The sequence below is a fragment of the Saccostrea cucullata genome, unplaced genomic scaffold (genome assembly GCF_032062105.1).
Source record: "Saccostrea cucullata isolate Sc308-1 unplaced genomic scaffold, CSIRO_AGI_Scuc_v1 ctg5156, whole genome shotgun sequence".
NCBI lineage: Eukaryota > Metazoa > Mollusca > Bivalvia > Ostreida > Ostreidae > Saccostrea > Saccostrea cuccullata.
The window spans coordinates 1-16,636 of NW_026930487.1; the positions used below are offsets into that span (position 1 = coordinate 1).

The 16,636-nt window shown below is 33.5% G+C and overlaps 1 protein-coding gene across 1 annotated transcript; it reads right to left on the reverse strand.

Moving 5' to 3' along the window:
- Positions 1 to 1,090: 1,090 nt before the first annotated feature.
- Positions 1,091 to 5,811, reverse strand: LOC134228752 (toll-like receptor 4). The gene is made up of 2 exons (XM_062710448.1): positions 5,697 to 5,811; positions 1,091 to 3,540 (listed from the first exon to the last, which is right to left on the reverse strand). Exon 2 carries the CDS (start codon positions 3,537 to 3,539, stop codon positions 1,284 to 1,286), a length of 2,256 nt encoding a protein of 751 aa, XP_062566432.1. The 5' UTR covers position 3,540; positions 5,697 to 5,811; the 3' UTR covers positions 1,091 to 1,283.
- Between the last annotated feature and the right edge of the window lie 10,825 nt (positions 5,812 to 16,636).

Sequence of the window (16,636 nt, forward strand, 5' to 3'; positions counted from 1 at the left end):
GTTGTTGTCGTAGTGGATTCTTCTGGGGGATTAAGATCTAAGTATCAGGGCAACTTCACCAATCAATCAACCCACAAAGAATTAAAACCTTTACACTTTGCTACCTATGTAAATACTCAAATACTGATATGCGACAGCTCAAACATGCAACGTAGTCCACATCATAGACAGTAACGGGAACTTTCTTTGTTATATAAATTACCCGTGCGTTGGAGGATTGAGCATTGATATTGACCAAAATCTTATTACTGGAGACAAAAGGACTGGAAAAATTCAAATAATAAAATATCTCGAGAAATAAATTGTCTGATGGTCTGTGAAGTGAAATGAGATTTAATACTTTTAAAACAGCCATATATACACAAGAAAAAACTGCTAACACACCACTTGTTAATTCTTATTTATGAATTGAACATTTGCAGGATCGGTACTTTTGTGTCCGGAAAACAATTTCCAGCTGTGCACTGCGCACCATTTTTGCCCATATATGAAATTCATTATCACTAAAAGCAGTGTGTGATGTTGCCACAGGAGTAGTCCCCAAGTTACATGTATAAATCAAATAGCAAACAGTCATTAGCAGTCATATCGCCTAGTAATTATCCAGTTTCCCAGTGTCTATATCAAATCCACTCAACTTCTGGTTGGCGAAGTTTCGTGGAACAATTTTAAACTTATTGTTTGCTGCTAACTTAATGTCGTGGCTATCTATAGTAAATATATATTTTTTTATGTTTGTACATCTATTTGCAGCAGTTGTCATGAGTGGAATTTAAAAGCTTTTTGTTGTTTTCAATTTTTACTGATTTCTCTAAAGGAACTCCCTGCAGATGCCATTCTGTCTGCTTTAGCACACTATTCTAGCGTCAAACGCCGCATACAGTGTCACTTTTTTCTGAGATTTTAATCAGTACAAATGTAAAGAACACATATACAAAGAAAAAATGATTTTTTTGGGGCTTCAAAATGTTATGGCAAGAATTCAAAGTTTCTAAATCTTGAAGCGGTTGATTGTGCCAATTATAAACTTCTCAACACATGTTGTAAAAGAAAATAGAAATACAATCATAACATGTTTACATAACAATGATGACGTGTTAAGTCCTAAAATATTACAATGTTGTATACATGTAACGTGAATACTTTGTAACTTTTCTACAATGACGTCCAATATCTAGCATCGGATTACTGATAACTATTTCAGTAACATTCCGAAAAAACTGTCGGTTATGTACAAGCCCGAAAGCATGATTTTTTAAAGTAAACTAAAGCCTTTAAAAGAACTAAATCGATTGTCTGAGCGTATCTGCTAGCTTTGATCTAAAGGCTGTTACTTCCTCGTCGTCCCCGCCCTCCGGGAATTCTATGTACGATTTTGATTCGATCAAATCCATGAATGAGAATGGCAATTTTTTCATGACATCTCTCTCTAGCGCAACCAAAAACAAAATAGTTTCCCCATTTCGGGAATAGATGGTCTCCATGCCGGCCATATTTAGTTCAAACATGCACCAGTATGAATCTAGAAAATGTGACGTAATAATACAGAAGGTTTTCCTGCTATTATGAATGGCATTGGTGATATTGTCTGCTATGCCTGTTCCAGGGATGAAATCACGTTGGTGTATGCACAACCTTAAATTGAATTCCCTTTCCAAGTGCTTCACGAGATTGATGACGAACACTCTGTCTTCATCAGCATAAGAAACGAATGCATCAAAGTGATACGACGCGTTTGGCAGGGCATCTGGTCTGTAAACATTAATTTTATAATTTTCCCTCGCCACATAATACATATACCTCAGTTTCCATCTATATCTGTAAAGAATACGGCTGATGGTGATTGTCAAGACAACGATTGTTAATGACGTCATAATGACGATAATAAGAGTGTACGAGGAACACTGTTTTTCCAACATCTGAAGACGGTTTTCGATCTCTGAGAATGGAATCCCTGAGGAATTTGAAGAAGAGCACACATATTCATCAAAATGAAGAAAATTAATATTCTTTGAACTTATAATCCATTTCACAAAATCCAAGTTCTCACAGTCGCATCTCAGTTCGTTGCCCTTCAGGTTCAATGACAGAATGTTCCTTTGGGAAATTGCATCTAACATGTCTCTTGTTTCTCTACTCAAGGATGATATCTGGTTATTGGAGAGGTCAAGGTGAGACAAGCGATTCATATGACTGACTGGTACTGTAAACGTACTCAAAGAATTGAAACTGAGGTTAAGATTTTCCAGTTGCATGAGGTTCCGAAATACTTTAATAGGAAGTCGTACAATTCTGTTTCGTGTTAGATTTAAGGTTTTCAACATGAACAGATTCTGAAAAATTTCTCCCTCAACATCATTTTCCAGATTCTCACCTAGAGCATTTTTGGAAAGATCGAGGTAAGATATATTTTTCAAATCTTCGAAAAATCTTGGCGAAATATAGCTGCAAAAATTGTTAGAGAAATCTGCATGAACAACACTTTCGATGCCGGTAATGGGACCATTTAATTCATGGATTATGTTGTTTTGAAAATAAATTCTTGACAACATAGGTGTTTTAACAGATTTGAAAACAAAATTTTGAAGAGTCATTTTGTACAGATTATCGTGAAAATATAACGTTTTTAAGTTGGGTGGAAGGAAGACTGTTATATTTTCTTGTGTAAGTAAAGGTAACTTTATTTGCTTTTTGACTGTCGTTACCCCATGTTGGTTTTCTGCTAAATTCGCACATTGGCCCGGCTTTGTATCTTTGCAGCTTGTGAAAAAATCTATGAGTCCTATTTGATGAAAAGAGGACTGAAAACTCGCATTGATAGTAATAATATTAGATAAATCGCCAAATTCTAGCAGATAAATCCCAAAACTGAGTACGTTATTTGCCAGATTGATATATTTGAGTGACTTTGGTAACTCGGTGAGAACACCCGATTCCAGGCTGTTGATTCGATTATTAGCCAGGTTTAGTTCCTCTAAATGTGTATGCTTTAGGAAAGCCGTGTGATGTCTTTTAATAATGAAACTCACTCCGTATGTACACTGTAGTTTCTCAAAATTTAATACTCGAATGGAAGAAGAATTTCTTAAATCACTTGATATGTTCGGCATAACCTCAAGAGTCAGTTCCTGATTACCGGAAATGTCAAGATGCACTAAATCTGAAGAATTTGCAAAGGAACCCAGTTCAATCGTATGAAGCAAGTTTTCCGAAATACTTAAATTTCTCAGCCTACTATATCGGGTTAGTGAGTCCTTTGTTACGTTAATAAGATTATTTTTCGAGACATCTAGATATAGGATATTTAAAGGAAGATTTGTAGGAAAACGTGGGAGTATGTTGTCAGCCAGATTAATTCCCATGACTTCACTACTAAATGACGGTGCTGTTTCAAGACGGAGTTTTTTACAATTTGCCCATATTTGTCCGTTAATGTTACGACACACACAGCGTTTGTCTGACGAACAGTCCAATGCTTGTACTTGTATTGATGTTGTAATTATAAGAAATCCAAGTCCATTTAGAATAAAGTTCCCCATTCTACAATTATTAAATAAACAGTCAGATTAAATTGGGATTTCATATTTCAACAGGATTGTACACATGTACTTAAAATTCGAAGAAAAGAAAAAAAACAATTCCAAGGTTTTTTTATTCTTTGTTAATCGTCCACTTATATTCAGGACGGATTGTAAATGTATTATATCTAGCGTGTAAGTACAACTGCAATTAAAGCTTATCACAATCTATGAAAGGAAGCACATGTACTCATTTAAAGAATGTCTTTCTTCGACCCCTTACGTAAATCTCAGCTATGACGTGCTGTGATACATGGCAAACGTTGCAATGTTCTTTCTTATCCATTTATGTTTTATGTTTCGATTTGTGTTATATATCTTTTTTTATTTGTGTTGTACGAAATTTATTCATATTCTATATTTTTCCATTTGTTTTCCATAATTTTCTATTTGAATTGAATAATTTTATTTGTATTGTAAACATATCATTTGATTAGTATATTTTTTTTTAATTTGCATTCTATATTTTTTATATGGATTGAATCATTTCTTATTGATTTTGTATTGTATAATTATTTTATTTGTACTCGATAATTTTTCATTTGTACTGAGTCCAAGGATTGTTTACATATTGTTTATTTATTTCGTTTCGAATATATTCATTGGTTACAATACAGTGTTTAAACAAGCTTGGTACGTTTTGGTTGACGTGGCCTAAATTTTTCACGTGAATATTGATAAACTTCCCAAAGGGAGGGGATGGCAAATTTAGTTGAATTAGATTATTTATTACACTTTCTATGCAGAAGAGAATATTCATGTCCAAGATGACCAGCGAAAAGAAGTAAAAGTAAATCACCCCAAAGCAGAAAACTCCGTTTCGGGGGGGGGGGGAGGGGAGGGGGTGAAAGGGGGAACAGTCTTGGGTACTACCAGTCACGATCAAATTATTTATTCTTCTCGGACAAGATTTCTAAGAACACATTATTTATTTGCAATCTGCCATCGCTCCCTTTTTATCGTCATAGTTGTTCTCTAACATGCATGCAAATACATATAGGAGTCAGTTTACTTTTCAGTAATCGGCAATCCTCGGCTGACTCCGCTGCGAGGTACGAATCATCCGAGGAACTCTGAGTGGCTATTCAGGGGCACTCGGAACGTCTCATTCATTTTCAACACGATACATGCTAAACCCATCGGCGCAAACCAAGGCCAATATGTACAATTCTCTCCCATACTGGGAAAGATCTAATGCAAACTCCAGATCGTGGCCTGAGACGAGGGTATAAATCTTGATCAATGAAATCCTTCGTAACAAACTAAATAATTCGCACTAGAACACGATACAACTGAAAAATCATCGAATAAAAGTAAGCAATCTTACAATACAATGAGGAAAAAAAACAAGCAATGGAAAAACCCATATAAATTGAGATATTTTTTTTATTATACAAATGAAAAGTAACGAATATTAATTAAAAAAATAGAAAATTCAATGGAAAATTAAAAATCATAAAATACAAATAAATATCATAGAATACAAATGGAAAAGATCGAATATTGCAACGTTTGGCATGTCCTACAACCACGCTAGACTTCAAAGTATTTCACGTCAACCGTACCGGAAGAACGTCTACCTCGCTTTGCCTATAATAGGTTTTGGAACAAAATAAATGACTATCATTTGCTTCTGGAGGTAAAAAGAAAGATTTTTTTTTCATTTTTGATATCAAATGCAGAGACTAAGTAAATTAAACGCAATTGACGATAGAATAAATTTAGATAGAAAGCAAGAAGGATGAAGGTATATTATGCACTATTTGCATCAGTGATGATAAAAAAGCAATCAGTTATAAATAGTACAACATGTACAAATGGCTTATATATTTCTATACTGATATGGGACAGATATTTTCACTTTAAGAATACACAAATATCGCATATCTATTTTCACGGCTAATAGCTATCCGTTAAACAGTACCTAAATTAAGTTTCCTTTCAAAACAAATTGGATATATTTTTTGTGGGATCAAAACATATTTAAGTTGCATTAAGATAAATAACTTTATGAAAGAAAATAAAAAGAAAGAAAATGCATTGCACATGTCTACAATTACTTTGAAAAAATAAAAGGACATACAAAGGCATAAATACATACAAATAAAAAAAATCTACCTGGCGTTTGTGAAAGTGTAGATTTCTAACTATTTTACTCCACTAAGATCACTTGGCCAGAAACAAATCTCCACACATCGGTATATATCTGATCATGTGTTCCAGTTTAAATGTGGAATTTATCTCTGTTTGTCGGCAAAATATATTCATTTAAAAAAAGGAAACTGATATTGTTCACATCAGTATGCTACAGATGAATCAAAATGAAAGTTGATAGTATTCATACCACCCTTGGAATTTCGCTTTTATTTTGTAGCATAATCCCTCTTATATTACTGAAATAAAAACCTCATTTTTTATGTTTATATGTAAGGTAATCTGCCATCATTTTTTCTTAAAAAAAAAATCCTGTACCTGATTGTTATGTGTGACCTAACCAGGAAGTAGGTTTTACCCTGATTTTAGGTGTTTTCATAAAGTTTTTTCCTAAACTATTTAATTATCATTTGAATTAAATACGAACACTTAAAAAGTAAATCTATCCCCTTATGTTTCGATGGAAATGTTGAGAGTGATTCTTGTCAAGGAGTCTACATATGCAACAAAATAAAAGGGACGAATGAAAATTATCAGGTTAATATGTTTGCAAGCAACACGCAAAATATAGTTAAGAATCTTAATATGAACTAAATATTTTCTTTTTATTTCTTGAAGAAACCATTGTTGTTTATCAGTCAGTAAATACCAATAAAAAAGTCGCCTGTACAGATTTCTAGGTCCTTCAATCGATCAATTATCCAACCGATGACATTCATGTTTATACAAATTAATATTACAATGATTGAGATATGTAAGTAGCTTGTAAGTAGCTTGCAGCTGATTTTATATAAGAGGGTTGATCCACAAGTTCGTGGAATTTCTTAATATTTTATTTATTTATACATGTAAGTGAAATTGGTTGAAAACTACAAATGAGAATATAGACACGTTGAATATTTTAAATGAAAAAAACATTTTAAATATTTATGATTGTAACTCTATGGCAGTTGCCATAGAAACAGTTGTTTCGAAATGCCGTGGAAACATAACGGCGTTTATTATCACTTTAATTCTTTAAATGTGAAATGAGAATAAATCCGCACTATGTGGGATAAAAAAGGAAAAATTATGTCATTGTTACGCTTGTTTAATCGTTTATGAATCTTTGTGTGATAATTGTACTGATTTTACGGGATATTTAGTGTATTAGTTTATGATTTATTGCCCGTCTTAAAGTTGTTAGACAACATCAAATTTCGGTCAAGTCATAAAATTTGTGAAAATCCCGGGATCACTCTATTTTAAACGCGTACATTATTGACATACGCTGGGGAAAAATGCATGTACGAGGGACGTTCAATAAATAATGTCATTGGGGCTCAAAAAGAAACAAAAAAAGTCTGTCTATAAATTAGTCTTCATGATTTAACCAATATATTCTCTTTGAATTAAAACACATGTCATGGAATTATTGCATACGTCATTTTAAATCAAAACTAGTCAAAAAAATATTTATCAGTCAATGCATCAAATTTGTTTGTGTTGAGTATTCCCTTAAGGAAACATCAGTGAATTTGTCCATTAACTTTAATATTACAAGCTGTCAGACTGATAAATGATATTTCGCCAATTAAAAAGATGGAGTATTCCACTTAAGTATAGTAGCGTGGTCCCTTTTTACACCCTTAATTTACTGGTTAGATAGAAGAAACGCATATCTTGTTTGATTTCATTCTGAATACGTTTTTTAATAAGATTATTGTGCATTTATAATGAATAATTAATCATATAAAAATATTACAAACCAATTTTAAACACCCATGGCGCTAAAAAATGCCGGAACATTTTCCACCTATCAGACTACGGTTTTTCTCTAACATGCAAATGGGCGGAGACATTTAGATTAGATCCTATAAAGAAAATTGTGATATATAATATTTTCCTTTCAAATACGTTAAAGATTCTCAATCAACAACATATACAATTTTCTATTCACAAAACTTTGGCAATGTGAGTGAACCACTATAACAAGATTAACCAAAAAAGTCCATATGTTGACTGATACAATACTGAGTACGTTTCAACTGAGCACTAGCTAGCACGTTTACTGTGGGCATTTATCCGTAACGACACAAATCCTCGTGGCTTGTTGTGATTCGAAACAGGTCATAAAGAGGTTAATCGCATGTAAATGAAGACTGAGAAGAGGTTCAAAACCACAATACTTTTAATTAAAAAACAAAAAACATAGAGCACAAGGTTGTTCAACAAATATATTTTTTACTGAACCTTTACACATATAATATACACATTATATATCAAACTCGACTCTGAACAAATCTGTGCTCGGTGTTTACGAAAGCTTAAACGTGTGTGCCTGTCAGTAATTTCTTTTGATATTCATGAAAATCAAATGACCCTAACTTCAAAACTGAGTTTTGTATGCTGCGTACATCTATTATTTGACATTTTTAGAGGAAGACTCGAATAATAAAGATATTAGTTAATAACATTTAATTTTTAAGATCTATGTTAAAGGTCCGTAATTTGACGAGTAACCGGCCGGGACCACAAATAAAGCCTTATTGAGACTTATAATTTAATGTTTAAGATAACAATGTTTTACAGTTATGTGTATTATGCCCTTCCTCATAGTTTATCTTTAATGATCACTAGTTACAAAAATAAAATCCTTGATCCATAATCATTCTGATTTCCTTTGGTGTTAAACAATAGCTAACACTAAAATGATGCGATGGAGATTTTTCTGTATTATCTTAGCTTAAAAATCTTTGGTATACCGGTCTTCTTTACACTATCTGTCCTTCGATCTTGCTTCTTCTTCTTTGTTTTCCGTGATTGGACGAAGGTCAGAAATTGAGAGATATTGTCAAGTGTTTTCCCCTGATTTAACATTCTTATTTTCTTTTGGCAACCATTTAACTTTTGTTTTTATATCATTTTTACGGATGCCAGACGTTAAATAAAAGGTATTGTTGTAATTTAAATCTTGCTATTTTATTGATGAGTTATTTTCCGATGTTTATTGTTTTTTAGTAGCTATATTGATATTCGATCCCTAAGATTAAATTCCTATCAGTAGTAATTATTCTTAAAACACTCTGTTTGTGCTTCCTGATTAATTACATATCATAACATTATATTTCATATTGTTGATTTAATAGTAATAGTAAATTTTTACATTCATAATTTAAATGTAATTCTTCTTCTTTGATTGAAACAGTTGTAGAACAAATTTTGCAATTAAACTGAACAGTCTTAAGTATTTCCTTAAAAATACAATTTATTTTTTACTCAAAGACCACAAGTATTTCATGTAACCAATCAATGAAATCACTCAATTTCAGGATTTTCAGGTGGAAAAAAATGGCTACCGTTCAGGGACAAGATATTATTTCCTGCTATTTGTGTCCAAATTCTGTGGAACACCACTGCAAACCTTGTCACATCGATATTTGCAACAAATGTGTATCATCACACCTGGCCGACAAATCAAGGGAACATGAAGTTGTACACTTTAAATCACGGAAAAAAGGCAAACTTGTTCTTCCTGTTTGTAAGTTACATGAGGAGAATCAATGTCCGACATTCTGCCAAACCTGTTCAAAACCAGTTTGCCATGATTGTTTAATGAGATCTCACGAAAATCACGCTTTGATGGGAATTCAAAATAAAATTGAAGAATATAAGTTCCGAATAAAAGCTGATACCGCAGAACTGCAAAATATAATTGTTACAAAATTCAATAAAAGCGGGTCTTGTACACCTGCTGCCGATTTGATAAAGTTCTCAAAGAAATAAACGACCAAGAAGAAAAATGTGTCAAGCTGTACATCACGAAGCTACCATTTTCAAAAATGCAGTGACCAAACAGAAAAATCAAGCTGTAATAAGGAACAAGCAAAACAGAAAATTGGTAACAAAAACTAAAGAAGAACTCAATGCAATTATTAAGATGAATGAGGGCATCCTCAGATCTTATGATGCAACGACTGTTCTAAAATATAAATCATTTGATGAGAACCTACGAAAGGGCCCAACGATATTCGAATTTCAATGTCCGGACTTATCTTCACATCCAATTGACCCAAAGCAAATTCGGAAAATGTTTGGCTCAATTTATTCTGACCCTTCGGGCAGGATTTTAACATTTTCAAAGAAGATGAAAGTTCCTACAGTACTGAAAACTCTTCAAAGTCCTTATGGAATGACTCATAAAAAGTTGTGGCAGGTGCAAAGTATGGGAAATGATAAGATATTAACAAGTGGCCGTGGGAAAACACTAAATATAATAAATATGAACATATCTATCCTAAAGAAAATCAAAACTAACAGTGATGTTGTAGTATTGACAACCAACTTTGATAATGAACCAGTATTTACAGGAATCCCTTTGCTTGATTCAAAGGTTTACATTTTTAGAAATGGCAAAGTTGACATACTGATGGATTTAGTTGACTGGAGCCCCAGAGGTCTCTGCCATACTGCAGCAAGAAATCTGCTGGTTAGTATGCGCTCAAAGGGTAGGAGTCAGTCTAGAGTTGTTTTGTTTTCAGATAAGATACCAAAGCAAGTTATACAACATGACAGAAAGAAAACACCTTTATTTTCGACTGGTTCTCGCGGTTTGCTTCGACTGACTGAAAATCGCAATGGAGATGTCTGTATCGCTGACTTTGATGCAAATGTCGTTGTTGTGGTGGATGCATCTGGAAAATTAAAATTCAAATACCTTGGTCATATCTCCAAGTCATCCGAGTACAAGAAGTTTCAACCATCAGTAATTGCTTCTAATATCAATCATCAAGTCCTAGTGGGTGATTTTGCAAATGATCTAATTCACATCATCGATCTTGATGGAAACTCCCTTTGTTACATCAAACACCCATGTTCTGCCGGACTGAGCATCGACTCTGACGAAAACCTCGTCATTGGGGAATACTATACCGAAAAAATTCGAATTGTGAAATATCTGGAGTAAATCTCAAATTGATACTACCACAAAGTTTCTGTATTAAACGTACATCTTAAAGGAAATCGCTGAAAGTTACATTGAGTCTAAGTTTTTGTTTTTGTTTTTTTTCAAATAAGAGAACTTTCAAAAGGGTAACATGTAACTTCCTTGTTGTGTACTGAAATGAAATAATATACACTGACTATGATAAAAAATTTCGACTAAGAAAAGATGTTTAGAAGATAAAAAATCATTTGGAAATGAAGCAGGTCTTTCACGTGGTAAAATCCCGTGGAGCCTGAGGACTGACAATCGAATATGTTCGAATATTGCAATAATCGGTCTCTGTAGATTTTGACAAATTGTAAGGTGTTGGCTTACTTTGTTACGACAACACCGATATGTTTTTCAGCTGTTTTGGATGTGATGTATTGCACTGATATTTTCACACATATATACAAATTTATTATGAGTAATGATAAATGAAAAAAATTAAGCATAACAGCCGGCTTATGATGAGTATTTTAAGAAATTTTCAACAAAAAATAAGGCTTAGTGTAGAGATTGTACAGCTGCCAGGACACTGTCCTGTTTTAATACCCGCACTTTCTAAACAAAGTTCGGGTATATTGTTGTTACTTATGTCCGTCCGTCCGTCTGTCCGTCCAACCGTCCGTTCGTCCGTCTCTTACACTTTTCTTCCCTAAAACTCCTCCTACATCTTTTTACAGTAGCTTAATCATCTTTTGGGAGATGGTTTTGGGTGTCATGTAGATGTGCAGTAAGGTTTCAGAATTTTGATTTTGCCCCAGGGGATCAAATGGGGGTCGAAAAATGAAGTTTTTTATGCTAAAAGCCCCGTCTTGCCTGAACTCCTTCTACATTTTACTCAGCAGCCTAATCATCTTTTAGGAGATGGTTAATGGTGTCATGTAGATGTGTAATAAGGTTTCGGAATTTTGATTTTGCTCCGGGGGATCAAATGGGGGTCGAAAAATGACGTTTTTTATGCAAAAAGCCCCTTTTTCTCTGAACTTCTTCAACATTTTACTCAGCAGCCTAATCATCTTTTGAGAGATGGTTGATGGTGTCAAGTAGATGTGCAGGAAGAATTCGGAATTTAGATTTTGCCCCAGGGAGTCAAATGGGGGTCGAAAAATGACGTTTTTTATGCTAAAAGCCCCTTTTCCCTGAACTCCCTCTACATTTTACTCAGCAGTCTAATCATCTTTCGGGAGATGGTTGGTGGTGTCATATAGATGTGCAGTAAGCTTTTGGTATTTTCATTTTGTCCTAGGGGATCAAATTGGGGTCGAAAAATGACTTTATTTATGCAAAAAGCCCCTTTTCCCTGAACGTCTTCTACATTTTACTCAGCAGCCTAATCATCTTTTGGGAGATGGTTCAGGGTGTCATGTAGATTTGCAGTAAGGTTTTGGAATTTTGATTTTGTCCCGGGGGTCAAATGGGGGTCTAAAAATGACATTTTTTATGCTAAAAGTCCCTTCTTCCCTGAACTCCTTCTACATTTTACTCAGCAGCCTAATCATCTTTTGGGAGATGGTTGGTGGTGTCATGTAGATGTGCAGTAAAGTTTCGGAATTTAGATTTTGCCCCGGGAGGTAATTGCAACATTTTTGAAAAGAAGGTTAGGCTTCAGTGAAGGTCACCTAGTCATTATTTATTCAGAAATGTCTTATCATAGGTAATAATATACTTGCATGTATAATATGAATTCTACTAAAAGGATAAATTTAAAGCAATGTATTTTTTTTTGCAAGTAGGTCAAACTTCAAGGTCATGGGTAAAAAAAAATCATGCCATTGTCACAGGTAAATACTAATACATATGTTTAATACAAATGCCTTGTCTCTTTACATTTAATAGATGTGACTGTGATGACCAAGATTAAATTGACAGACTGACATACAGATGTACATATTTCTATATGAATTGGTTGAAATTGGCCCAATGGTTGTAGAGAAGTTAAAAATGTAAAAACTTTCCAGACAAACAGATGGACGACAGACGTAATGTGATAAGGAAACTAGAAAAGCCCAAATGAGCTAAAAATGTAGGATTCACAAATATTTTGAAAGGGTTACCATGGTTACAGTATTTGAAAAGCTTTTTTTTTCATGCAATTTTTTGAGAAGCTGAAAATGTATGACATATGTATCCATTATTGAAAAAACACTGAATATTTCAGAAAACAGTATGATTGAAAATAATTAATCAAAGTGTTTTGAGTAGCAAAATAAAGGTAGTAAACTTTTATAGCTAATTCAACCGCAGAACTATAGTCAATTTTAAGATGCACAACCTTTTCAAATCTTATAATTATTGTTTTTAAAATATTTATATAATCAGTTCTGATTCAAGGGAGAACAAGAGATGCAACCAACATGCTCATGTTTTATGTTATTTTTAGTAATTTGTTTGTTTGTTGTGAAAACATCTCTCTCTGGTTTTTTTTTCCCTCATATGGAGACACCGTCACTTAAAAATAATGAAGACAAGATGTGTTTGTTAAACACTGATGCCCATGTATGGTAGCTTATATATATGGCGAAGGCTGAAGTTTCTCAAATGTATGTCAAACTCAAAGGTCAAGGTCAAAGGGATAAAATAACTGGTATCAAAGTCTTGTCACAAGGAATACACATGTGAAATAAGAAATCCCTGGTACTTCCTGTTCAAAAGTTAATTGCCAAAGTTAAAGTTTTTTTAAGTGGGTCAAACTCTAGGGTCAAGGTGAAACATATTTATACCTGTTGAAATTTCACAATGAATACACATGTTAAGCATGAAAGCCCTAGCACCTACTGATCAAAATTTAAGCCAAATTACTGATCAAATTTTTTCAGACAAACAGACATGCAGACATTATTTATGAATACAAGAAGCAAAATATGTATATAGTCAAATGGGGAAAAATCTATTTTGGAGTCACAAGATCAATTGTAATTTCAGGGACAGGGAGTGGCTAAGGAGAGTGGACCCCCCCCTGGAATTTGCTTTGTTATTCAAATAAGACTATATACTGAAGCAAATAAAAAAAATGACTTTGGACATTATCCCCCTTATAAAACATTGACCCCACGACACCACTATCATTGATTTTATTTTGTTTTCATTTTTTTCTTTGCTTGTGAGGAAATTCTGGGCTAGAATTTTTATAAATGAGGTGTGAACCCTCCCTCCCTCCTCCTGAAAAAAAATCTGGATCTGCACCAGTAACTGAATGTCGCATGGACAACGGGAGATAACTTTACAATGTGAATTTCGACTACTGTGGCATGCAATGATCTTTAAATTTTAACCTAATCCTTCGGTTTATTTTACCCCAATCTATACCCTGGTACTTAAACTTGCACTTACCGACTGTCATAGGTCTGGTCAACTTCATGAAATATAATCCAATTATAACACAAAATGAATATTTTCCATACACATCTGCACCATGTGCACGCTCTGTAAATCTTTAATTCCAATCGATTAAACCAGATGAAGTATGATCGGCCGAGGTGTGCCAAGTGATGCTTAATCTTAAAATATTTTATGGGTGACGCAACCCAACGTAATGTAGGTATTTTCCAAAAGGTGTTTACATGTAAACATGTAAAGTTCAAGAACAAATTTCAATAAACTTATTCATAACAAACTATGTTTTAACATAACTTTTCCATCTTCATGTGTAGCCTATTAAAAAAAAACGTACGTTTCGTGAGATCGAGGGTGTGTATGTGTGTGGTGTTTGGGGGGCATTATTTAATTTTAAAAGGTTGCAATTATGAGCAAAACATTTTTTAAAAATTTAATTCACACCATTAATTAGATTCTGTTTTTTCAAGCACATAGGCATCAGAGCCGGGAGGGGTGGGGGGGGGGCTAGAGGGGGGCTTTAACCCCCCCCCCACTTTTTTTGTAAAGATAGACATTTTCTATGTATTGAAAATTGGGGTTTACATTTTTTTGTTGGACTAGCCCCCGCCTTTTCAATTAGCCCCTCCCCCACACTTTCAATTTCTTTCCGATGCCTATGAAGTATATAAAATAGATGTTATAAGTCATAGGGTCTGAGAATGTTATACTCTATGTGACAAATACATGTACTGTGTAAATTATAGAATTGTTTTGACTTTTCCTTGGAAAGCCCAATATGTACGGGTGTGTATTTAAAGGCAAACACCTTAGTGCGGGTATTACTGTCTCATGACAGCATCTAGTTTTTTTTTTCTCTTTTCTCTAACGTTAAATGTACATAGGGTAAATCGATCGTCAAAATTTATATTATATACCTGTTTAAATGTAAGTAAAAGAATTATCAGTTTACATGCGCGTTTTGTACATTCATTTATACATTACACCATGCTCTTTGCTAGATCTAAAACTAAGCAAATCCTACAGCAAGTCATGTTATGTTGACATTATTACGTCGTGTAATTAGGTCATGTAATTACTTATGACATGTGAAAAAAAAAAATCACAGAAATATGAAGATATTTGCTCTTTGCATGTATAGTAAAGGAGAGATACCACGAAATATATAAACTTCTCTAGATACTTTGGAGTTTTAGTTATGTACATGTTATTAATAATCTACCCCTTCCGCTATTTTAAGTGTCTAAACAATAAAATATATACATTCTTGATGTTTTGTTAATACAAGGTACCAGTGTGTTTTGAATTATTTTCCTAATTATCTCTCTTGCACAAGGGTTACATCGCTGTTTAAGTACATGTACGAATGAGAACCCTTGGGCCAATGGTACATAGTGACAAATTTTAAAGAAATTGACAAAGGGATTCTTGAATTGTGATCTATATTCTTAATCATTTATGAAACCCCAGACTGCACCACTAAATCTTTGAGCTTTTGGCTCAGAAAATCCACATGTAAAAAGCTATAAAAGAAGACGAAGCTAGACCTTAAATATACAGACTAAAATACTTCTTTTATATGAAACCTGTAAAGTTTTCTTTTCTTGATTTACAAATACTTTTAGAAGGTATCTAATTTTGTGGATCCCAATATTAATGACGTAGCATAGACTGCATCCAAACATTCTCTAAAGTAATAGTTTTTTTTTTAGAACATTTGAATTAACATGATGAAAAGTTCATGTAAATACTTCTGAACTATTTTTTTGCAAATGAACTCATATTTTTTTTTCTTTAACAAAAAGGCTTCAACTCGATCCAACCACCCCCCCCCAAAAAAAAATACCCGAACAAATTAAAACACAGACACAAAATAGGATTATACAGGAAAAGGTATTATAACTTCGAATTCTTTTTAAGCTGTACTTGTTCCAGGATACCAAAGTGAATAAATGCATTATACTAGTGCAAAACTATAGTGCTTTTAAGATTTTTTTCACAGATATATGATAGGAAATGTCCTTGAGTGTTTCTAATATTATCTTCAGTAATGTTACAAAACCTTTACTAATATAAACTCACAATACTATTAAATGTACACGTTTGTAAATATAAATAAGATACATATTCACTGTCTTGAAAGATAAGCGATATTCGGGCGAGGTTAAGAAAACGTGATAGAGGCCGAGGCTTGCCGAACCCTCTTATATTTTCGACCCGAGCCCAAATATCACACATTTCAAGAGAGTATTTTGTTTATCCTGCAACAAAATTTTAGATTTGAACGTCTAAAACAAGCTCTTTCCGACAAATTTAGGGGCATCTCTTCAGTTGAAAGTATGACGCCATGGCGTAAACATTGCAATATACATGACGTCACAATGTTTTTAAAATGTCGGAATACATGCACGACGCTTTATTAGGGCAGTGACCGGATAAAGCTTCTGTTTGTTAGGTAACCTTTATTAGGTCAATGCAAATGGTAGTTGCAGGATAAATATTATTTTTACCTTCATGTAGTATTATATTAATTATTTGAATTTTGAAATTGAGTTTGTTTAGTTGACATGTTCACAGTAATCTTGATCAAGCATTAAAAACA

What these genes read in the sequence shown, in the direction of transcription:
- LOC134228752 (XM_062710448.1), bottom strand. Translation starts at nt 3,539, where the DNA reads ATGGGGAACTTTATTCTAAATGGACTTGGATTTCTTATAATTACAACA.